Consider the following 18,277-nt stretch of genomic DNA (forward strand, 5'->3'; position numbering starts at 1 on the left):
TTAGATTTACTGTTGCCTGCCCTTCACTAAAAACAAAATTTATGTTAAATACTTAAAGTGGCCTATTTTCTGTGAATTTGTATGACTGGGAAGATGTTCAGGAAAAGAAAGAGGAGCACTATCTTTGAAAAACACATTGACATACTTCATAAGGCTGTGTGAAGGCTGGAGTTATGCAAACTGACCTCCCTTGATATTGTCTTGTATAAATGGCCTTAAATTAATATATCTATAGTTAGATAATAAAACAAAAAATATAAATTTATTATTAGAAAGTATACCTGTCAGTTTACTTCTGGTTCATCTCTGTCAAAGCAGGTTGGATCAGTTTTACAAGGAAACCAATGATGTGCATACTCCTAATGTTAAGGCAGTCTGGTTGGGATTCCTTTAAGGTCGGTTAATTTTTAAGCCAAGTATCATTAAATGTCTGTGGTAGGCAGCTTCTGAGATGGCTCCCAATGATCCCTGCTTCCTGGCATCCATGCCCTTGTTATTCTCTCCCGCTGAGTTTGGGGTAGACCAAATAACATACTTTTGTTGAATAGAATACAGCAACAGGATGGGGTGTCACTTCCAGGATTAGGTTACAGGAAGATTCTGGCTTCCATCTAGCTCACCCTCTCCTGGCTCTCTCACTTGCTCACTTTAATGGAAACAGATTCCCAAGCTGTGAGCTGCCCTGTGGAGAGGCAGGGGAATTGAGGAGGGCTTCTGGCCACCAGACAGTGAGGAACCGAACCCCACCATAACCACACATGTGGACTTGGATGGAAGTTCTCCTTCACTGTCAAGCCTTGAGATGATGGCAGCTCCAGCTGACACCACAAATGCAGTCTCCTGAGAACCCCTGAGCCCTGCTGTGCCCCTATTCCTGACCAAGAGAAGCTGTGAGATAATCAGTTTTGGTTATTCTGAGCTGCTAAATATGGGAGTAATTTTTTTTTTGTTTTTTTCAGTATGCGGGCTTCTCACTGTTGTGGCCTCTCCCGTTGCGGAGCACGGGCTCCGGACGCGCAGGCTCAACGGCCATGGCAAAAAAAAAAAAAAGAGTAAAGGCACAAAGTTGTTAAAGAATATGTGGGGAGATGGTATGTTCATATTTGAGTAACATGAACTCCAGAAAAAACTTCAGAAGGGTAGGCAGGAGTGTTGACAGAACACAAAATTAGGGTACAGAAACCAGTGAGGATGAGGACGTGACCTCTGGTGGTGGTGTAAGGGATGGAGGGGAGGATTAATTTAATATTCAAGACACATAATGGATGGGACTTGGAGGTAGGCACTGAAATACAGAAAGAGGAGCCCGTGATGACTCCCAAGTTCTGGCTTGGCCGTTGTGTGGGTGGTAGACTGTAACTTTGGCAGCAAATATGGGGAAGCAAAAGCAGAAGACAGGGAAACGGAGAGCTCAGTTTCAAGACCTAAGTTTAAAGACTCAGAAGAAACAATTGGTTGCAGTTGGCACTAGAAATGAACACCAAATTGCCATGTCACTTGCTAAAAGAACACATCTTTGTGGATGATTTTGTGTATTTGGAAATAATCGAGAACATAGCTTCTGTTTTGTCTCTGTGTGCTTTGGTGATTTGCAGTCAGCTTTCAGTAAGACTGGTAAGATCTTGAGAATTAGTTGTATTGGCTTTTTTTTTTAGTGGTACGCGGGCCTCTCACTGTTGTGGCCTCTCCCGTTGCGGAGCACAGGCTCCGGACGCGCAGGCTCAGCGGCCATGGCTCACGGGCCCAGCCGCTCCGCGGCATGTGGGATCCTCCCAGACTGGGGCACGAACCTGCATCCCCTGCATCGGCAGGCGGACTCCCAACCACCGCGCCACCAGGGAAGCCCTGTATTGGCTTTTAGAAAGCGTTGTATTTCACTAAGCCAAATCTTTAAAATTGAACAATATAGGCTGCTTTTTACTGTTGATTTTTGTCCATTGTCTACAGTTCACTCATACCACAGGCTTCTCCTTGGGAGCCTTTACCCCACTTCCCCCTTATGTGAGTAATGCCTTGGTTTGCCCAACTATTAGTAGAATTTTGAACTGACAAAAGATTACATTGTGTCATGAGGTGGGAAGGTTCTGATGTTGACATCCACATAGCTTCATTATGATCTGGTCGTTGTTTTAATTTCAAAGGAGCAATACCTTCAGCTTAGTACTTCAGTCTATTTAAAGCATGTTAACCCCATGTATCAGAGTGAAATTACATGTTCTTACTATGAATCTCTGACACTGTAACATGCTTTCCAGTGTCAATCTACTCACCTGTTGTGGGTGCTTTTGTTTTAAGGAGCAAAGATATCTAGTATCTCCATTAATCACTATTGATAAACTGACATTTTTAACTTTTAAAACTATTTTCTTTCCCCTCTAGTCTGGACATATGCCCCCACAGGAGGCAGGGAAGCCACAGGGAAATAAAAGTGAATCATACTGTGAAAGGAAGAGATTGCACACTTGTTGTCAAGCCTGCCTTGAGGCTGGTTTAAAAAAATGCTGATGTCCACATAGCATGTATCTCTAAGTAAATCAAACCTGTAATTCAACTTGGCTGCCTCTAAGTCATTTTGATTCCTGCCAACAAGAACATTAATGAACTTAGTATCTCTACAGGTTTATTCATGTGTAAGACCCAGTTCCTTATTCCTCATTCCAGCAGCTGCCTCTGCTCCATCTGATAAAGTGGAAAGTTGGAATAGGTCACACAAATCCAGATCATTACCTAAGCACAGATTATTGTAGGCAGTGTCCTCTAAGTCTTCTGTCTGGTTTTATGATAGAAAGCAATAAAGTTTCTAGGACTTGGATTTGAAAAAAAAATCCATACACTAGTAATTCTTGTCATGAAGAAACATCTTATGAAATTCAGCTTATTCATGCCTTTATTCTTCCTAGTTTTATTCTCCTTTTGACAATGATAAATAATTCAATTGTATTGTACAGGGTACAGTTGTGGGAGTATTCCAGAACACGTAGTACTTCCATGGATTTCCCAAAATGGCATGAGACATATAGAAAATATGAGAAAATAGACATGAATCTAATTTGTCAAAAAATTTTTAAGATTAAAAACGTAAAAGGATATAGACCAGTTGTTCCCAAATTTGGCCACACATTAGAATCACCTACATCTCTTTAAAATTCCAAAGCCCAGGCCACATGCAGACCAATTAAATCACTTTCTGGAGGTGGGACACAGGCATCAAGAATGTTTTCACTCCCCAGGTGATTCCGATGAACAGACAAGCATGGGAACCACTGATCTCGACAGCTCTGTTACCTCACGACTTCAAGAAAACCCAACTTCAGCTTCTCCTGGACTACCTGCTCTGCCCTCGGTGAGAGGTTCTCTGCTCTGCAGCTTCTCCATCAACTTTGTCAGCTGTGAGCTTAAGCAAGGCCACTGCATGAGAGGTAATTCAATCACTGAAAGGCAACAATTAACAATCAAAGACCACAGGTGGATATAAAATAATCGATTCCAAGTTTTTTTAAATTATTGATATTTGCTGAAATTTTTCCTGATAGTCAAAGTTTTGTGTCTCAGATTTTCCTATTCCACTTTCATACACGGTTAGCTTCATATGCAGTTAGTTTTATGAAACTCTGGTCCACTAGGGTGACTTTTTTTCATGCTTTGGGTGATTATTTTAGAATTCCTTCTTTGAGTTAGTAATCTTTAAATATCTAACTCAGAGGGGGCTATGCATTGAATGAGAATTGTTCGTTTGCCATGTTTAACACAGTTTGACACAAAGATAAATATTTAAAATTTTATTTTCTATGTCCACATAGCACATTACTTAAGCAATCACTGGCTGTCCAAAAACTGAAGGAAGCTTGATTTTACCTTTTTTTTTAATTGAAATATAGTTGAGTTACAATATTGTGTTAATTTCTGCTGTACAGCAAAGCGATTCAGTTATACATACACACACACACACACACACACACACACACACACACATTCTTTTTTCAGCTTGATTTTAAATGTAACAACAGCTGTTTACTCATAGATGGTGAATTTACATGGTTGACACCCTTTACCAGAACTCAGAACTCCAGCATTTGTACAAATAAACATGCTGGCCTATAAATTTTTTTTTAATTAATTAATTTATTTTTTGGCTGCGTTGGATCTTTGTTGCTGCACATGGCCTTTCTCTAGTTGCAACGAGCAAGGGCTACTCTTCATTGCGGTGCATGGGCTTCTCATTGCGGTGGCTTCTCTTGTTGCAGAGCACAGGCTCTAGGTGCATGGGCTTCAGCAGTTGTGGCACATGGACTCAGTAGTTGTGGCTCACGGGCTCTAGAGCTCAGGCTCAGTAGTTGTGACGCACGGGCTTAGCTGCTCCGAGGCATGTGGGATCTTCCTGGACCAGGGCTCAAACCCATGTCCCCTGCATTGACAGGTGGATTCTCAACCACTGCACCACCAGGGAAGTCCCTGGCTATAAAATTTTAAAGCTAATATTATAACCTGATAAAATGATGGTTTTGCTATATGCTTATATGTATCTTGAGAGAGATTAATTAAAGGAAATAAAATAGCAGTTGAAGCTGCTGAATGGTTGAAATTATCTGAATAAGTGTGATCTTGACTTTAATGAATTAACAAGTAAGCTTCTTGCTGTAAGTATTTAATTAATTTTAAACCACATTTGATTTAGAAACCGTTTACACTTAATTTATGGTCTAGTGTTCAATTAAAATCATCTATACTATTATGTGCAGGCTCTAGATCCTATTCTTGCATCGGTTATGTCACTCTTTGGTCGCTGACTACCACTGAGGAGTAGAAATAGGAGGCATATGGCTGTGATCTTCTAATTTCTCATAATATTTTTCAGGTGGAACCTTTAGGGAAAACGTTTGTGTAGAAAATTCATGTTTTTTTACTCAGATTTTATTCTGTAAGGAATCGTTTGGGAGGGGTGTTAGAACCAAATGAGAATGCATGTTTGTCTAATTAAAAACAAAAGCCTGGGATGTTGCAGTTGTTTCCTAAAATCACTTTTTTCATATGAAGATTTTGGATAAGTCATTATTAAGGAAACTAAGGACAGCTGTGGTATGTTGCAAACACACCGGCCATGGACTCAGAAGGCCTGAGTTTGAATTCCAGTTGCTTACAAATGTAAGGAGGATTATTTTTATCCCTCCTCTGTTAAAATGCTTTTTTAATATATGAAGTTCAAATATGGTCCCAGAACATATTTGTTTCTGCTCCATAAAAATAGTCATATACTGTATGTCAATCTTTTTTTAGTTATTTATTTATTTGGCTGCATTGGGTCTTAGTTGCAGTGCAGGGGCTTCTCTCTAGTCATGGTGTGTGGGCTCCAGAGCATGCAGGCTTAGTTGCCCCATGGCACATGGGATCTTAGTCCCGTGACCAGGGATCGAACCTGCATCCCCTGCATTGGAAGGAGGATTCTTTAACCACTGGACCACCAGGGAAGTCCCTGTATGTCAATTTTTAAATTTCATTGTAAGTGAGGGAAACCATGGTATATATAAGCCAAATGGTAACTACTTCCAACGTAATGAGATTTGATTTTGAAATATCTTAGAATTTGTATTTGAATGTGAGAGATATTTGGGGAAACTCTAATTCAGTGTGACCCCATTTATAGCAGTAATATTGGGGAACAGGTTTACCATTTATGGTCTGTACCTCTTAAATCATGTTCTTATTGTATATAGTTCTATTGGGGGAAATATCCTTTGACATATAGTATTTTGAGCCAAGTAATGAGCTACAGTGTAGACATACTTAGGTAGAATAATTCAACTTCATTATAAGGTTGTTCTGTAGCTCTTTTTCCTTTCTTCCTTGCAAAATGCATTCCTAGTCTCCTTGTTTAAAAAAACAGCAATAAGAGGAAGTAGTAACTCAGGGTGAAATAAAGCACCAGCCTAGAAAGATTGCTTATCTTTGCCAGGCTAAAGAGAGGCAAATAATTATTTTGCCTTTAAGGCCTTGATTCTGGTTGTTAGATTAAATAGACAGAGTGTTGGCCACATGTGACTTGAGTAGAATTGGTTATTTTACCAAACTTTGGATCAAGGTTTGCTTGAAGTAAGCTGTGCTGTGGATAAACCTTTGGAAGATCAAGAGTGAACTGTATTGCCCTCTACATTGTTTCCACCAGGATATTACGTGGGAGTATTGATTTTGAAAAGTGAGATTTAACTTATAAGAGCGCAGATCATATTCAGGTATTCTTAAATGTAAAATTGATTTTGACCTACCCAGGAGCTATACAATAATAATGATCACAGAGGGGAGAACAAAGTTGCTGTATTTTTCTGTGCTCCTTTTAGAAAGTGTATCCTGGAGCACAGAGGTGGGCAGTTGGTCAACCCACTTTCTTTCTTGTGTGACATGTTAGAGTTTGATATTGTCAGTCTTTTAACCAAGATTTGTATTGGGATCATTGCTGAAAGAGGCTTTGAGGATGTTGTATCACCAGTATTCAGGTATTGTTATAGGTTTCATCCAGGGCAGATGAAAAGGTAACACAATTACCTAGTGCCCAATTAATTCAGGAGCATGGAGAAAAATAGGTTGATGAAGGCTTAACTCAAATCAGATAACTCATATCATAGGTGGACACGGCTGGGTTAGCTCAGGGTTTTTGTTGCATGTTTTTTTTTTTTTCTTCAAAGAAGCAGACTTTTTCTAAGATTAGAATCAACATTGCTGGCAGAAGCAGGAAACTTAGGGGCAGGCCATTACGTGTAAGATCAAAGTACAGCTTCTTCTGTGTCTAAGTTGTAAGGACAGGAAGATGCCCATTTTTCTCAAGAGCTGCTTCAGCATAGTTATATCAGTAAGTTATATCAATAGACAAAGGAGAAACTAGGAATATATACCTGCAATTCCACCATCAGCCAAAAAGCCACATAAGTCTTTCAAACTCTCAGATTACATTCATGACAAGGAATGGTATATTTTGGTGTACTTTTAAGCCCTTATCGCTTTCATTTTTTAAGTATGTTTGTGCTCTTTTGTGCTCAGCAGAAGCCGGGGTGAGGGGGATGACAAGAGAAGTCTAATACAGAATAACTCTTCTTTTTTTCTCTTGAAACCAGTAGAGTTTAGTGTATGTACTATATACACACATGTAGGTATATATTTATGTATTTAATATTTAGCATAGTAACCTGTGGGTTTTTTACATGTGTTTTATTGTGAAGTATAATATACTCATAAAAAAGTGATAATGTGACATGTACAGTTTATGAATTGTTCTAAGAGTAAACACCCCTTGTAACTGCCACCTATGGTGAAAAAGAAGGAGGGGGAGGAGGAGAAGAGGAGGGGGAACAAGAGAAAAAGGTGGAAGAGAAGGAGAATTAGAAGAATTAGAATTTCTTCCCAGTCAGAACCTTCTCCCCACACTCTTTGCTGAATAAGTTCTAGTTTCACTTTTTTTTTTTTTTTTGCGGTACGTGGGTCTCTCACTGCTGTGGCCTCTCCCGTTGTGGAGCACAGGCTCCGGACGTGCAGGCTCAGTGGCTATGGCTCACAGGCCCAGTCACTCCGTGGCATGTGGGATCTTCCCAGACCAGGGCACGAACCCGTGTCCCCTGCATCGGCAGGCGGACTCTCAACCACTGTGCCACCAGGGAATCCCTAGTTTCACTTTTTATGTGATCATTTCCTTGCTTTTTTTATAGTCTTACCACTTTGGTATGCACCCATATGCACCAGATACATCCATATAGTTTAGTGTTGTGTGTTGGGGAACTTTATGTAAATGAGATCATACTTGACGTATTCTGTAGTCTTGCTTCTTCCATTTGTCATCCATGTTGTTGAATGTAACAGCAGTTTGTTGATTTTCTTTGTTTTGCAGTGTTCTGTTGTAAACGTGTACCACAATTCATTTATCCGTTCTTCTGTGTTGGACATCTGGATTGATTATAGTTTTTCCCTACTTCAGATAATGTTGCCATGACTATTCTTATGCTATCTCTTGGGGCACAGGGCATGCATTTCTATTGGACATAGACCTAATCAATACAAATAAAAATGTGACAGTAGGCAATGAAACTATCTTCTTCCAAACAAAGATGTAGTGAGCCAGTAATCTAATGAAGGAAAACAACCATTCTTTTGGTTATTCTAAGGTAGTAGGTGCTGTCTGGACACAGAGATGGCCATTTCCATCCAGGTGAATAATAAAATAGAGTATCCAGGATTGTACCTTTGCTTAAGATTCATGTTTGCAAGTATATCTCATCAGGAAAATAAAATGTTTTAAACTATCTCTGGTATTATTTCTAGAATTCTAAAATTAATAGAATGAAATGTCCTTAGAGGGCAGAGAATATGTCTCACATTTCTCTTAAGTTCTTCACAGACCGTGGCAATGCTAGAAAGATGTTAAGGCCCCACTAATTATGCATTGCCTCAATAAATATACTGTGGAGTAAAATTATTTGTACAAATGGTTATAATTTCCAAGGGGCAGGCCCATAAAAGGGGAGAAGGGTGGATTAGTTTAACTTAAGACTTTTTCTGTTTTGAAAGCCTCTTTCCAGAAAAATAAACAATAGTGTGGATGAGTCAATCTTTTTTCTCCATAATTTTCCTTACCAAATTCGTACATGTCCTAAGTGCAGGTAATATAAGTGTATTTCTGAAGCCTTTTAAAATTATAATTTGATCCTTTTGTTTGCCTTTTGAAATGGAAGACAAAATAGACAGTACACTAAGTTTATCACTTCTGATAGACCTGTGCTTCAAAGCATATATATTTTAGGCCTTAGCTGATTTTGCAAGCTAAGTCTAGATCACAGTAAATTGATTTAGTATCTTCCTGTTTTTTATGGGCATCGTTCTGAAACTTCAGCCAAAGAATCAAAATGTTGGTCACACTATTCTGGATTAGCTGAAGTCTTGTTCCTGTTTATATGAGATGACCATTTGGCCTAATGCAGTCAATATGAACACTTTACAACTCATCCAAGAACATTTCAAGTATTGAGAAAAAGGCACCTTAACTGAAAAATTAGGGACTTCCCTGGTGGTCCAGTGGTTAAGACTCTGCACTTCCAATGCAGGGGGCGTGGGTCAGATCCCTGGTTGGGGAACTAGGATCCCGCATGCTGTGTGGCATGGCCAAAAAGAAAAAAAAATAAACAAATAAAAGTACTTAATTGAAAAATTACTTACCCAGTATCAGGCTGGGAGAGAACATTGCTTCTTGTGAATTCAGCATACTACCCACAGCACGATTCATTTTGCTCTTTTGTTATACCAAAAGTGTTTGAATTCTTTTTTTCAATGAAAAGATTCTTATGATGTATCTACCTTGGGGATTGTAACTTTCAAAAGGTGCTCTTAAATATATTACTACCTTAACATATGGACACCTAATTTATGACAAAGGAGGCAAGAACATACAATGGAGAAAAGACAGCCTCTTCAATAAGTGGTGCTGGGAAAACTGGACAGCTACATGTAAAAGAATGAAGTTAGAACACTCTAACACCATACACAAAAATAAACTCCAAATGGATTAAAGACGTAAATGTAAGACCAGACACTATAAAACTCTTAGAGGAAAACATAGGAAGAACACTCTTTGACATAAACCACAGCAAGATCTTTTTTGACCCACCTCCTAGAGTAATGGAAATAAAAACAAAAATAAACAAATGAGACTTAATTAAACTTAAGTGCACAGCAAAGGAAACCATAAACAAGACAAAAAGACAACCCACAGGATGGGAGAAAATATTTGCAACTGAAACAACAGACAAAGGATTAATCTCCAAAATACACAAACAGCTCATGGAGCTCAATATCAAAAAAAACAAACAATCCAGTTAAAAAATGGGCAGAAGACCTGAATAGACATTTCACCAAGGAAGACATACAGATGGCGAAGAGGCACATGGAAAGATGCTCAACATCACTAATTATTAGAGAAATGCAAATCAAAACTACAATGAGGTATCACCTCACACCAGTTAGAATGGGCATCGTCAGAAAATCTACAAACAACAAATGCTGGAGAGGGTGTGGAGAAAAGGGAACACTCTTGCACTGTTGGTGGGAATGTAAATTGATACAGCCACTATGGAGAACAGTATGAAGATTCCTTAAAAACCTAAACATAGAAGTACCATATGACCCAGCCATCCCACTACTGGGCATATACCCTGAGAAAACCATAATTCAAAAAGAGTCATGTACCACAATGTTCATTGCAGCACTGTTTACAATAGCCAGGACATGGAAGCAACCTAAATGTCCATCGACAGATGAACAGATAAAGAAGATGTGGCACATATATACAATGGAGTAGTACTCAGCCATAAAAAGAAATGAAATTGAGTTATTTGTAGTGAGGTGGATGGAACTAGAGCCTGTCATACGGAGTGAAATAAGTCAGAAAGAGAAAAACAAATACCGTATGCTAACACGTATATATGGAATCTAAATTTTTTTAAAAATGGTAATGATGAACCTAGTTGCAGGGCAGGAATAAAGAGGTAGACATAGAAAATGGACTTAAGGACATGGGGTGGGAGGGCAAAGCTAGGGCAAAGCTGGAGCAAAGTGAGAGTAGTATCGACATATATACACTACCGAATGTAAACTAGTTGGCTGGTGGGAAGCAGCCGCATAGCACAGGGAGATCGGCTCAGTGCTTTGCGATGACCTAGAGGGGTGAGATAGGGAGGAGGGGAGGGAGGCTCATGAGGGAGGGGATATGGGGACATGTGCATGCATGTGGCTGATTTGCTTTGTTGTGCAACAGAAACTAACACAGTTTTGTGAAGCAATTATACTCCAATAAAGATCTATTAAGAAAATTATATATATTACTACCTTATTTAAACTATTTGGTTCCAAGATGTGTAGTACTCTGCACAAAGAATAAGTCACAAATCCCCTGAACACACAAAAGGAAAATGCTCAGCTGGGTTTCCCTTTTTATTTTGTTTTTCTGTGGTGGGTTTATGACTCGATACCCAGCTTCTTTATAGATTCACCTCTCACAGGACACAATTCCCTTTAATGTGTTTTCTATGCTTACAGAAAGAAACACTGTGTTAGTATCTTAGTCTGTTCAGGCTACTATAACAAAATACCATCAACTGTGTGGCTTATAAACAGCAGAAATTTATTTTTTACAGTTCTGGAGGTTGGAAAGTTCAAGATCAAGTTGATATCGGATGAGAGCCCACTTCCTGGTTCATATTTTTCTTTTTGCTATAACTTCACATGGAGAGGTGGGTCTCATGTATAAGGGTACAATTCCATTAATGAGACTCCACCCTCATGACCTAATCACCTCGCAAAGGCCCCACCTCCTAATGCCATGACCTTAGGAGTTAGGATTTCAAAATATGAATTTTGGGGGAACACTAACATTCAGACCATAGCAGTTAGCAAACATGAGGAGAAATTTCATCTTTACTGCATGGCTTTCTTTTGGTATATGGAGAGAAGCCTTTTTTTTTTTTTTTTTTTAATAAATACATTTATTTATTTATTTATTTTTGGCTGCATTGGGTCTTTGTTGCTGCGTGCTGTGGCGAGCGGGGGCTACTCTTTGTTGCAGTGCATGGGCTTCTCATTGCAGTGGCTTCTCTTGTTGTGGAGCATGGGCTCTTGGCGCATGGGCTTCAGTAGTTGTGGCTCGCAGGCTCTAGAGCACAGGCTCAGGAGTTGTGGCGCCCGGGCTTAGTTGCTTCGCGGCATGTGGGATCTTCCTAGACCAGGGCTCAAACCCGTGTCCCCTGCATTGACAGGCGGATTCTTAACCACTGCGCCACCAGGGAAGCCCTGTTCTGTTCTTGAGGATATGCAGAAGTGGGACTCCACAGTCATTCTAGTTACAGGCTGCTAGCATAAATTCTAACTTTAATGATCTCTTACTTAAATACATTACACTATAATCTAACTTAGTGTTCCCTGAACTCTGTTCCTTAAAACACTAGCATTGTTTGAAATATAAGGCTCTTCCTGTACCGTCAAGATGCCCATTAACATACTAAAAGTTCTAACTCCAGGGAAGAAATTGTACCCAAAGTTCTTTACTTTCCTGTGAATTTTAACCATTGCTGTCCTCTCAGGGTGAATTATTCTATATTTGCTGCTAAAAGCATTTTATTTTGACCCACCTGTTTATTATTGCTTATACATTGTATAATATCTATAGGAGTTCAGAAAACAGCATGGTTAGAGCAGCCTGGGACAACTTCATGGAAGCGTAGATGTTCTTGACCCTGGCCTGCCGCCAGTGTAGCTTTCTGTAAGCACCAGTTTTATTGCGGCTCTCCTCTGCTCATATACCTTCCTACACGTGCCAACTCTATACCACCACCATGGAAATTGGCATTTTTTCTTATTTACTTTTCCAATTCTTTACTCTTAATATCTTTTAAGTTCATAAAAGAATCTAAAATGTTTACTCCAGATTAATAAAAGCAGTAAGTTTTCAAAAAATATTTAAAAGCCACAGATGACATCAGTCAAAAAGATACTTTCACTTGACTGGTAGAAGCACTTTAAAAGGGCTTCTCGGGGACTTCACCACAACTACTGAAGCCCGCGCGCCTAGAGCCTGTGTTCCGCAACAGGAGAAGCCACCGCAGTGAGAAGCCTGCTTACTGCAATGAAGAGTAGCCTCCGCTCACCGCACCTAGAGAAAGCCCGCATGCAGCAACGAAGACCCAACGCATCCAAGATATAATTAATTAATTAATTAATTATTAAATAGAACAGAACAGATAGTTGTCTATATGTTACTCCCTCTAAAACTGTGATTCTCAACAGAGGCTTCCCCTGACAGGATGGTAGCCAAATATCAGTTGGATTTTGTCAAATGTCTTTTCTGCATCTCTTGAGATGACCGTGTCTTTCTTTTCCAGTTTGTCAACATGATGAATTACATTGATTAATTTTCTATTGTTAAGGCAACCCTGCATTCCTGGGATAAATCCCACTGGGTTATGATGTACTATCCTTTTACTATATTGTTAGATTTGATTTGGTAAAATTTTATTTAGAATTTTTGCATCTATATTCATGAGGGATATCAGTTTGTAATTTTCTCTTATTGTAATATCTTTGATCTTTGGTTTCATTGTAATGCTAGCCTCATAGAGTGAGTTGGGAAGTATTTCTTCCTTTTCTATTTTTTGGGAGAGTTTGAATAGAATTGTTATTATTTTATCATTAGATGTTTGGGAGAATTTACCCTGAAGCCATCTGGACTTGGAATTTTCTTTGTGGGAAGGTTATAAACTACTATTTCTTTAACAGATATGCAGCTCATACCAATACCCTCAATCCAACACCACAAAGTTGACTTTAGTTTTCATCTTTTCTATATATGTAACTCCCTTTTCTGACAATGAGAAATCTGTCTCCCATTATCTTTAATACATTTACTTCTTTAACTCCCCTGTATATAACCAATCTCCCTTTGCTAGTGCTGCTCCCTTCCCCAAACAAATGCCCTCTTCATCCCACTTGGGCTGACACCCTGCCCAGGGCTGCAGCTACTACCTCCTCCCACAGCCCCTACATCACATGGAAGCCCTCCTCACCCCACCTGAGCCCCAAGACCCCACACTGGGGCTGTTCTGCTGCTCAGAAGCCCTCCTCACCCCACCCAGGCTTTGATACCCTATACCAGACTGCCCCATTGCAAGGATACCTCCCCAGCTTCTCTTCTCATCAATTTGAGAAATTGTTCTATTTAAACTCCATATTATCTAGTATGTAATTGGTGATTAATAAATACTTAATCAATAAGACTAAAAAGAACTACATTTTAAAATGGACACATGCTATATTGAGACACATGACACTCTGAGAAAAGTGTTAGTATTGTCAGAATTGCTAGAGTTTGTATTCCAGCCTTGATGTTGACTAGATTGTTGACTAATTCTGCATCCATAGACAAATTAAATGAACTTCTTTGAACTCATATTTCTTATTCTGTTAGATGGGAGGAAGATAGAAATAATTCTAATATAACAGTAATGTTAATAGACAGCACATGTTGCCTCCTATGCACCAGGTGCTTTGCTAAGGACTTGACATATATTGTCATCTAATCTTCAAAATGGTCTTTTGGAGGAGATACTATTATATTCATTTTACAGAAGAGAAATTATCACTTGAGGTAGATGCCATTATCTTCCTCATTTTACAGATGAAGAAACGAAGTACAAAGTAGTAATTCATCCAAAGTCATATAACTAATAACTGGTGAAACTGGAATTCATACACTGTACCTCCACAATCCAATATTGCCCAAAACATATGAAAATTTCTAGTACATAGTGGGCATTAGTAAATAATAACCATTTTGATGTATAGTGATTAATTATAACAGCCCTGAGTCACTATTGCCAGGTCTATGACATAGGAAGAGTCATGATGCTTTTTGATGGGAGTAGGGAGGAGGATCCATTTAAAAATTTTTTTAATTTATTTTTTATTTTTCATACAATTTTGAAAGGTTACTTTACATTTACAGTTATTTCAAAAATTGGCTTATTCCCTGTGTTGTACAATACATCCTTGAGCCCATCTTACACCCAATAGTTTGTTCCTCCCACTCCCACCCCTATGTTGCCCATCTCCCCACTGGTAACCATTAGTTTGTTTTCTGTATCTGGGAGTCTGCTTCTTTTTTTGTTATATTCACTAGTCTGTTGTATTGTTTAGATTCCATATATAAGTGATATCATATAACTTGAACACAAATTGGAAGTAATTTTTCTTACTAGGCAGAGTTTAAAAATGCTCCCTATTTTTTCCAGATTGATAAAGGAGACCTTTTTAGTAGACTCGGAAATAGGTTATGTACTTAAATCTAAAAGGAAATTTAAGATGAGAAAAAATGTTTCCAGTTGATAGAAGATGAGGGAAAGAGTTAACGGTACCCCAGAGATAAAAGAATAAACAAAATAGCTCAGAGCTGGAGGAAGTAGCCCAGTGCTTGCAAGGAGAACAATAAAGACTTGAGAAGCATCCATCATTCCTGTTCAGAATTTAATAACAGCCCAAGGCCCTGGATATGTGAACCTGGCACCTGACAGGTGCCCAGTATGTGCTTGTTGAATTGACCTGACAATCCTTTGAAAAGCTTAAGTTGAATTTCTAGTTAAAGGCACAAACCTATAATAAAAGAACAGGAAGGAAGATAGCCTCAAAGTTTTGGAGGCTGGAAAGTATGTAGGTACTGACTTAGCAGACTAGAGAAAGCAGTCCTAAACTGGCAGCAAGGAAAACTGAACAGAAACTCAATTTACATTGCAAAATCCCCCAAGACCCAAACATCTCTGGAAGGCAGGGGGTGAAGATGGGGTTAAGTCTTCTCTGACAGTGTGTTAATGAAGCAATTATTCTTTTATTCCTTTCCCACTTTACACAAAAACTGCCCTTGACCTTCTCAGCTCCCAGACTGCTGGCTGTCAACCAACATACAACTGGCAGAAAAATAGAAATCTTCTCTCAGGGAGAGAAAAGAACGAAGATCCTGACATCAGGATGTCCCCAAGGAGTAGAACTGAGATCTTGGCATTAGGAATCTCCCAAGGAATAGACCCAGCTAGATCACCTTATGAAGACTGCAGTCAACAAGCTACAAGTACGTACACGGAGTTTCTAATCAGCTTTCAGGTGCATAACTTTTGGTTTGAGCAAACAGCCAGGGAATGCCAAAAGGACAAGGAAAGCCTCTATGACCAAGATATTCAGAAAAAAAGAGAAGTTGTTACATTCACAAATGAAGAACAAGGTGATATGTTAAAAAAAAATTCAGAGAACAAAGAAACAAGCTTTTGGCAATTAAAATTATCATAGCAGGTATGAAGGGGGTATAGAAAAAGTAGATTACACAGAAGGTAGAGTTTAGGAAATATTTCAGAAAGTAAAATAGAAAAGCGAAGACATAGAAAATAGAAGAGAAAAGGTAAAAAAAATTAGAAGACCACTCTAGGAGATTCAATACCTAAATAATAGGAGTTCCAGAAAGAGGAAACAGAAAATAGAGGGAAGGAAATTATAAAAAGTAATTCAAGAGAATTTCTCAGAACTGAAAGGCATGCTCGCTCAGCATGATGGTCTAAAATAGACCCACACCATATCGTATTATGGCATTTCAAAGCACTAGGGAAAAAAATCCTACAGTCCCCGGAGGACTGGGGAAAATGTTTCATACCAGAATCAAGAATCAGAATGGTACCAAATGCCTAAAATATAACAGTAGAAGCTGTAAGACAATGAAACAATGTCTTTAAACTTCTGAAGGAAAATGCTTTCTAATTTCAATTTCATTTCCATCTAAAAGTGTGAGGCAGAATGAAGATCTCTAAAAATCTATCTCGCACCTTTTCTCAGGAAGGTACAGGAGGATGTACTCCACCAGAACAAGGAAGTGAAGTAAGAAAGAGTAAGACCTTGATCCAAGAAACAAAGCAAAAAGGAGAGTCTCCAGAATGTGTTAAATGGAGATCTCCAGGTGACAGCCATGCCTAGAAGGCAACATGTCCAGGATGGAACAGGCCACAAAGTTCCATAAAAGATTTCTTCAGGATGATGACATTGATAAAATAACTAATTTGAATATTTCAAGTAGAAACTTGCACACTCTGGGAAGGATTTGGATTAAATTAGCAACAAGTCCATAAAAGAGTAAGTAAATCGACAAAAAGACCGCTGTTAATTTCAGAGAAAACTAAAAAGCTGTGCAGGGCTTATTAGAATTAAGAACTTGTGGGCTTCCTTCGTGATGCAGTGGTTAAGAATCTGCCTGCCAATGCAGGAGACGGGTTCGAGCCCTGCTCCAGGAAGATCCCACACGCTGCGGAGCAACTAAGCCTGGGCACCACAACTACTGAGCCTGCGCTGTAGGGCCTTCGAGCCACAGCTACTGAAGCCCACGTGCCTAGAGCCTGTGCTCCGCAACAAGAGAAGCCACTGCAATGAGAAGCCCACACACCACAACAAATTGTAGCCCCCACTCGCCTCAACTAGAGAAAGCCCACGCGCAGCAACGAAGACCCAACACAGCCAAAAATAAATAAATAAATACATTTATTAAAAAAAAAAAAAAGAATTAAGAACTGTACTCATCAAAAGCAAGTGAAAAAAGAAATAAGACTCTTAAGGAGATATTCACAATATACATAAATGACCAATAATATCAAGAATATAAAATAAACTTGTAAAAATCAATAGTAAGACCACAAACAACCCAATACAAAATAGGCAGGGGATATAAAGAAGTATTTCACAGAAGAGGAAATTACATATGGCCAATAAATACAAAGAGATGTTCAACACTACTGGTGATCAGGAAAATACAAATCAAGATCACAATGATATAGCCATTTCACTGACAAAATTTAAAAGACTCATAATACCAAATATTGAATAATATGTGGATTTACAAAAACTTCTGTGTGTTGCTGGTGAGATTAAAAAATAAAAATATTTTGACATTACCTTCCAAAGTTGAAGAAAAACCGACTCTGTGACCCAGCAGTACTCTTTTAGGGGGAAAGAGGAAGTTTTAAATATATATAATAGGAGAAAAAAATAAATTAAAAACATATATATAATAAGAGAAAAGTACAAGAAGTTTTACCATAGCACTGTTCACCAAAAACCTGGAAATAACCCAAAAGCTGCACATCAGTGGGAGAATGGATAAATAAACTGATCATTTAAGCAGTTAAAACAAATACATATATGGGTGAATCAGAGTGATTCTATAAGTTGAAAAAGTACAACTCAAATACTATAACCAGCCTCATGTATTTACATAAAATTTTTTAAATGTTAATCTTCCTGCTTTCTAGTCAGTTATTAGTCATATGCTTTTACTTGTTGTGAGATAATCCCAGAGATTATAACTTGTATTCTTGATGTATAAAACCTAATATAAATTAGTACTTTCATCTCTTTCTGGACAGTTCAAAGACTTTCAAAAACAGCTTAAATCCTATTTATCACTCTCCTTACTTACCATCGTTTTCATGTATTTTAATTATCTCTATGTTTTTAGCTCCACAAAACATTATGACTATTGTTTTCTGCAATCAGTATTGACCTGGTTTACTCACATATTTATCTGTTTTTTGCTCTTCATTCCTCTCTACATTTCTGAATTTCCCCTGAAATAATTTTCCTTCTGCTTGATGAACATCCTTTAATACTCTCATTTTTTCCTTTGAAAATCTATTTATTTTACATCCTTTTTAAAACATTGCTTTTTCTGGGA

General features: G+C 38.5%; 1 protein-coding gene across 1 annotated transcript in view; it reads left to right on the top strand.

Annotated features, from left to right (window-relative positions):
• LOC132486758 (uncharacterized) overlaps positions 1–18,277 on the top strand; it is a 105,866-nt gene that overhangs the window by 14,240 nt on the left and 73,349 nt on the right. The window contains exon 3 of the mRNA XM_060094330.1: positions 3,231–3,343. Within this exon, the coding sequence (XP_059950313.1) occupies positions 3,231–3,343 (113 nt within the window). The remainder of the gene's footprint in view (positions 1–3,230; positions 3,344–18,277) is intronic.

Source organism: Mesoplodon densirostris, chromosome 3 (assembly GCF_025265405.1).
Source record: "Mesoplodon densirostris isolate mMesDen1 chromosome 3, mMesDen1 primary haplotype, whole genome shotgun sequence".
Lineage (NCBI taxonomy): Eukaryota > Metazoa > Chordata > Mammalia > Artiodactyla > Ziphiidae > Mesoplodon > Mesoplodon densirostris.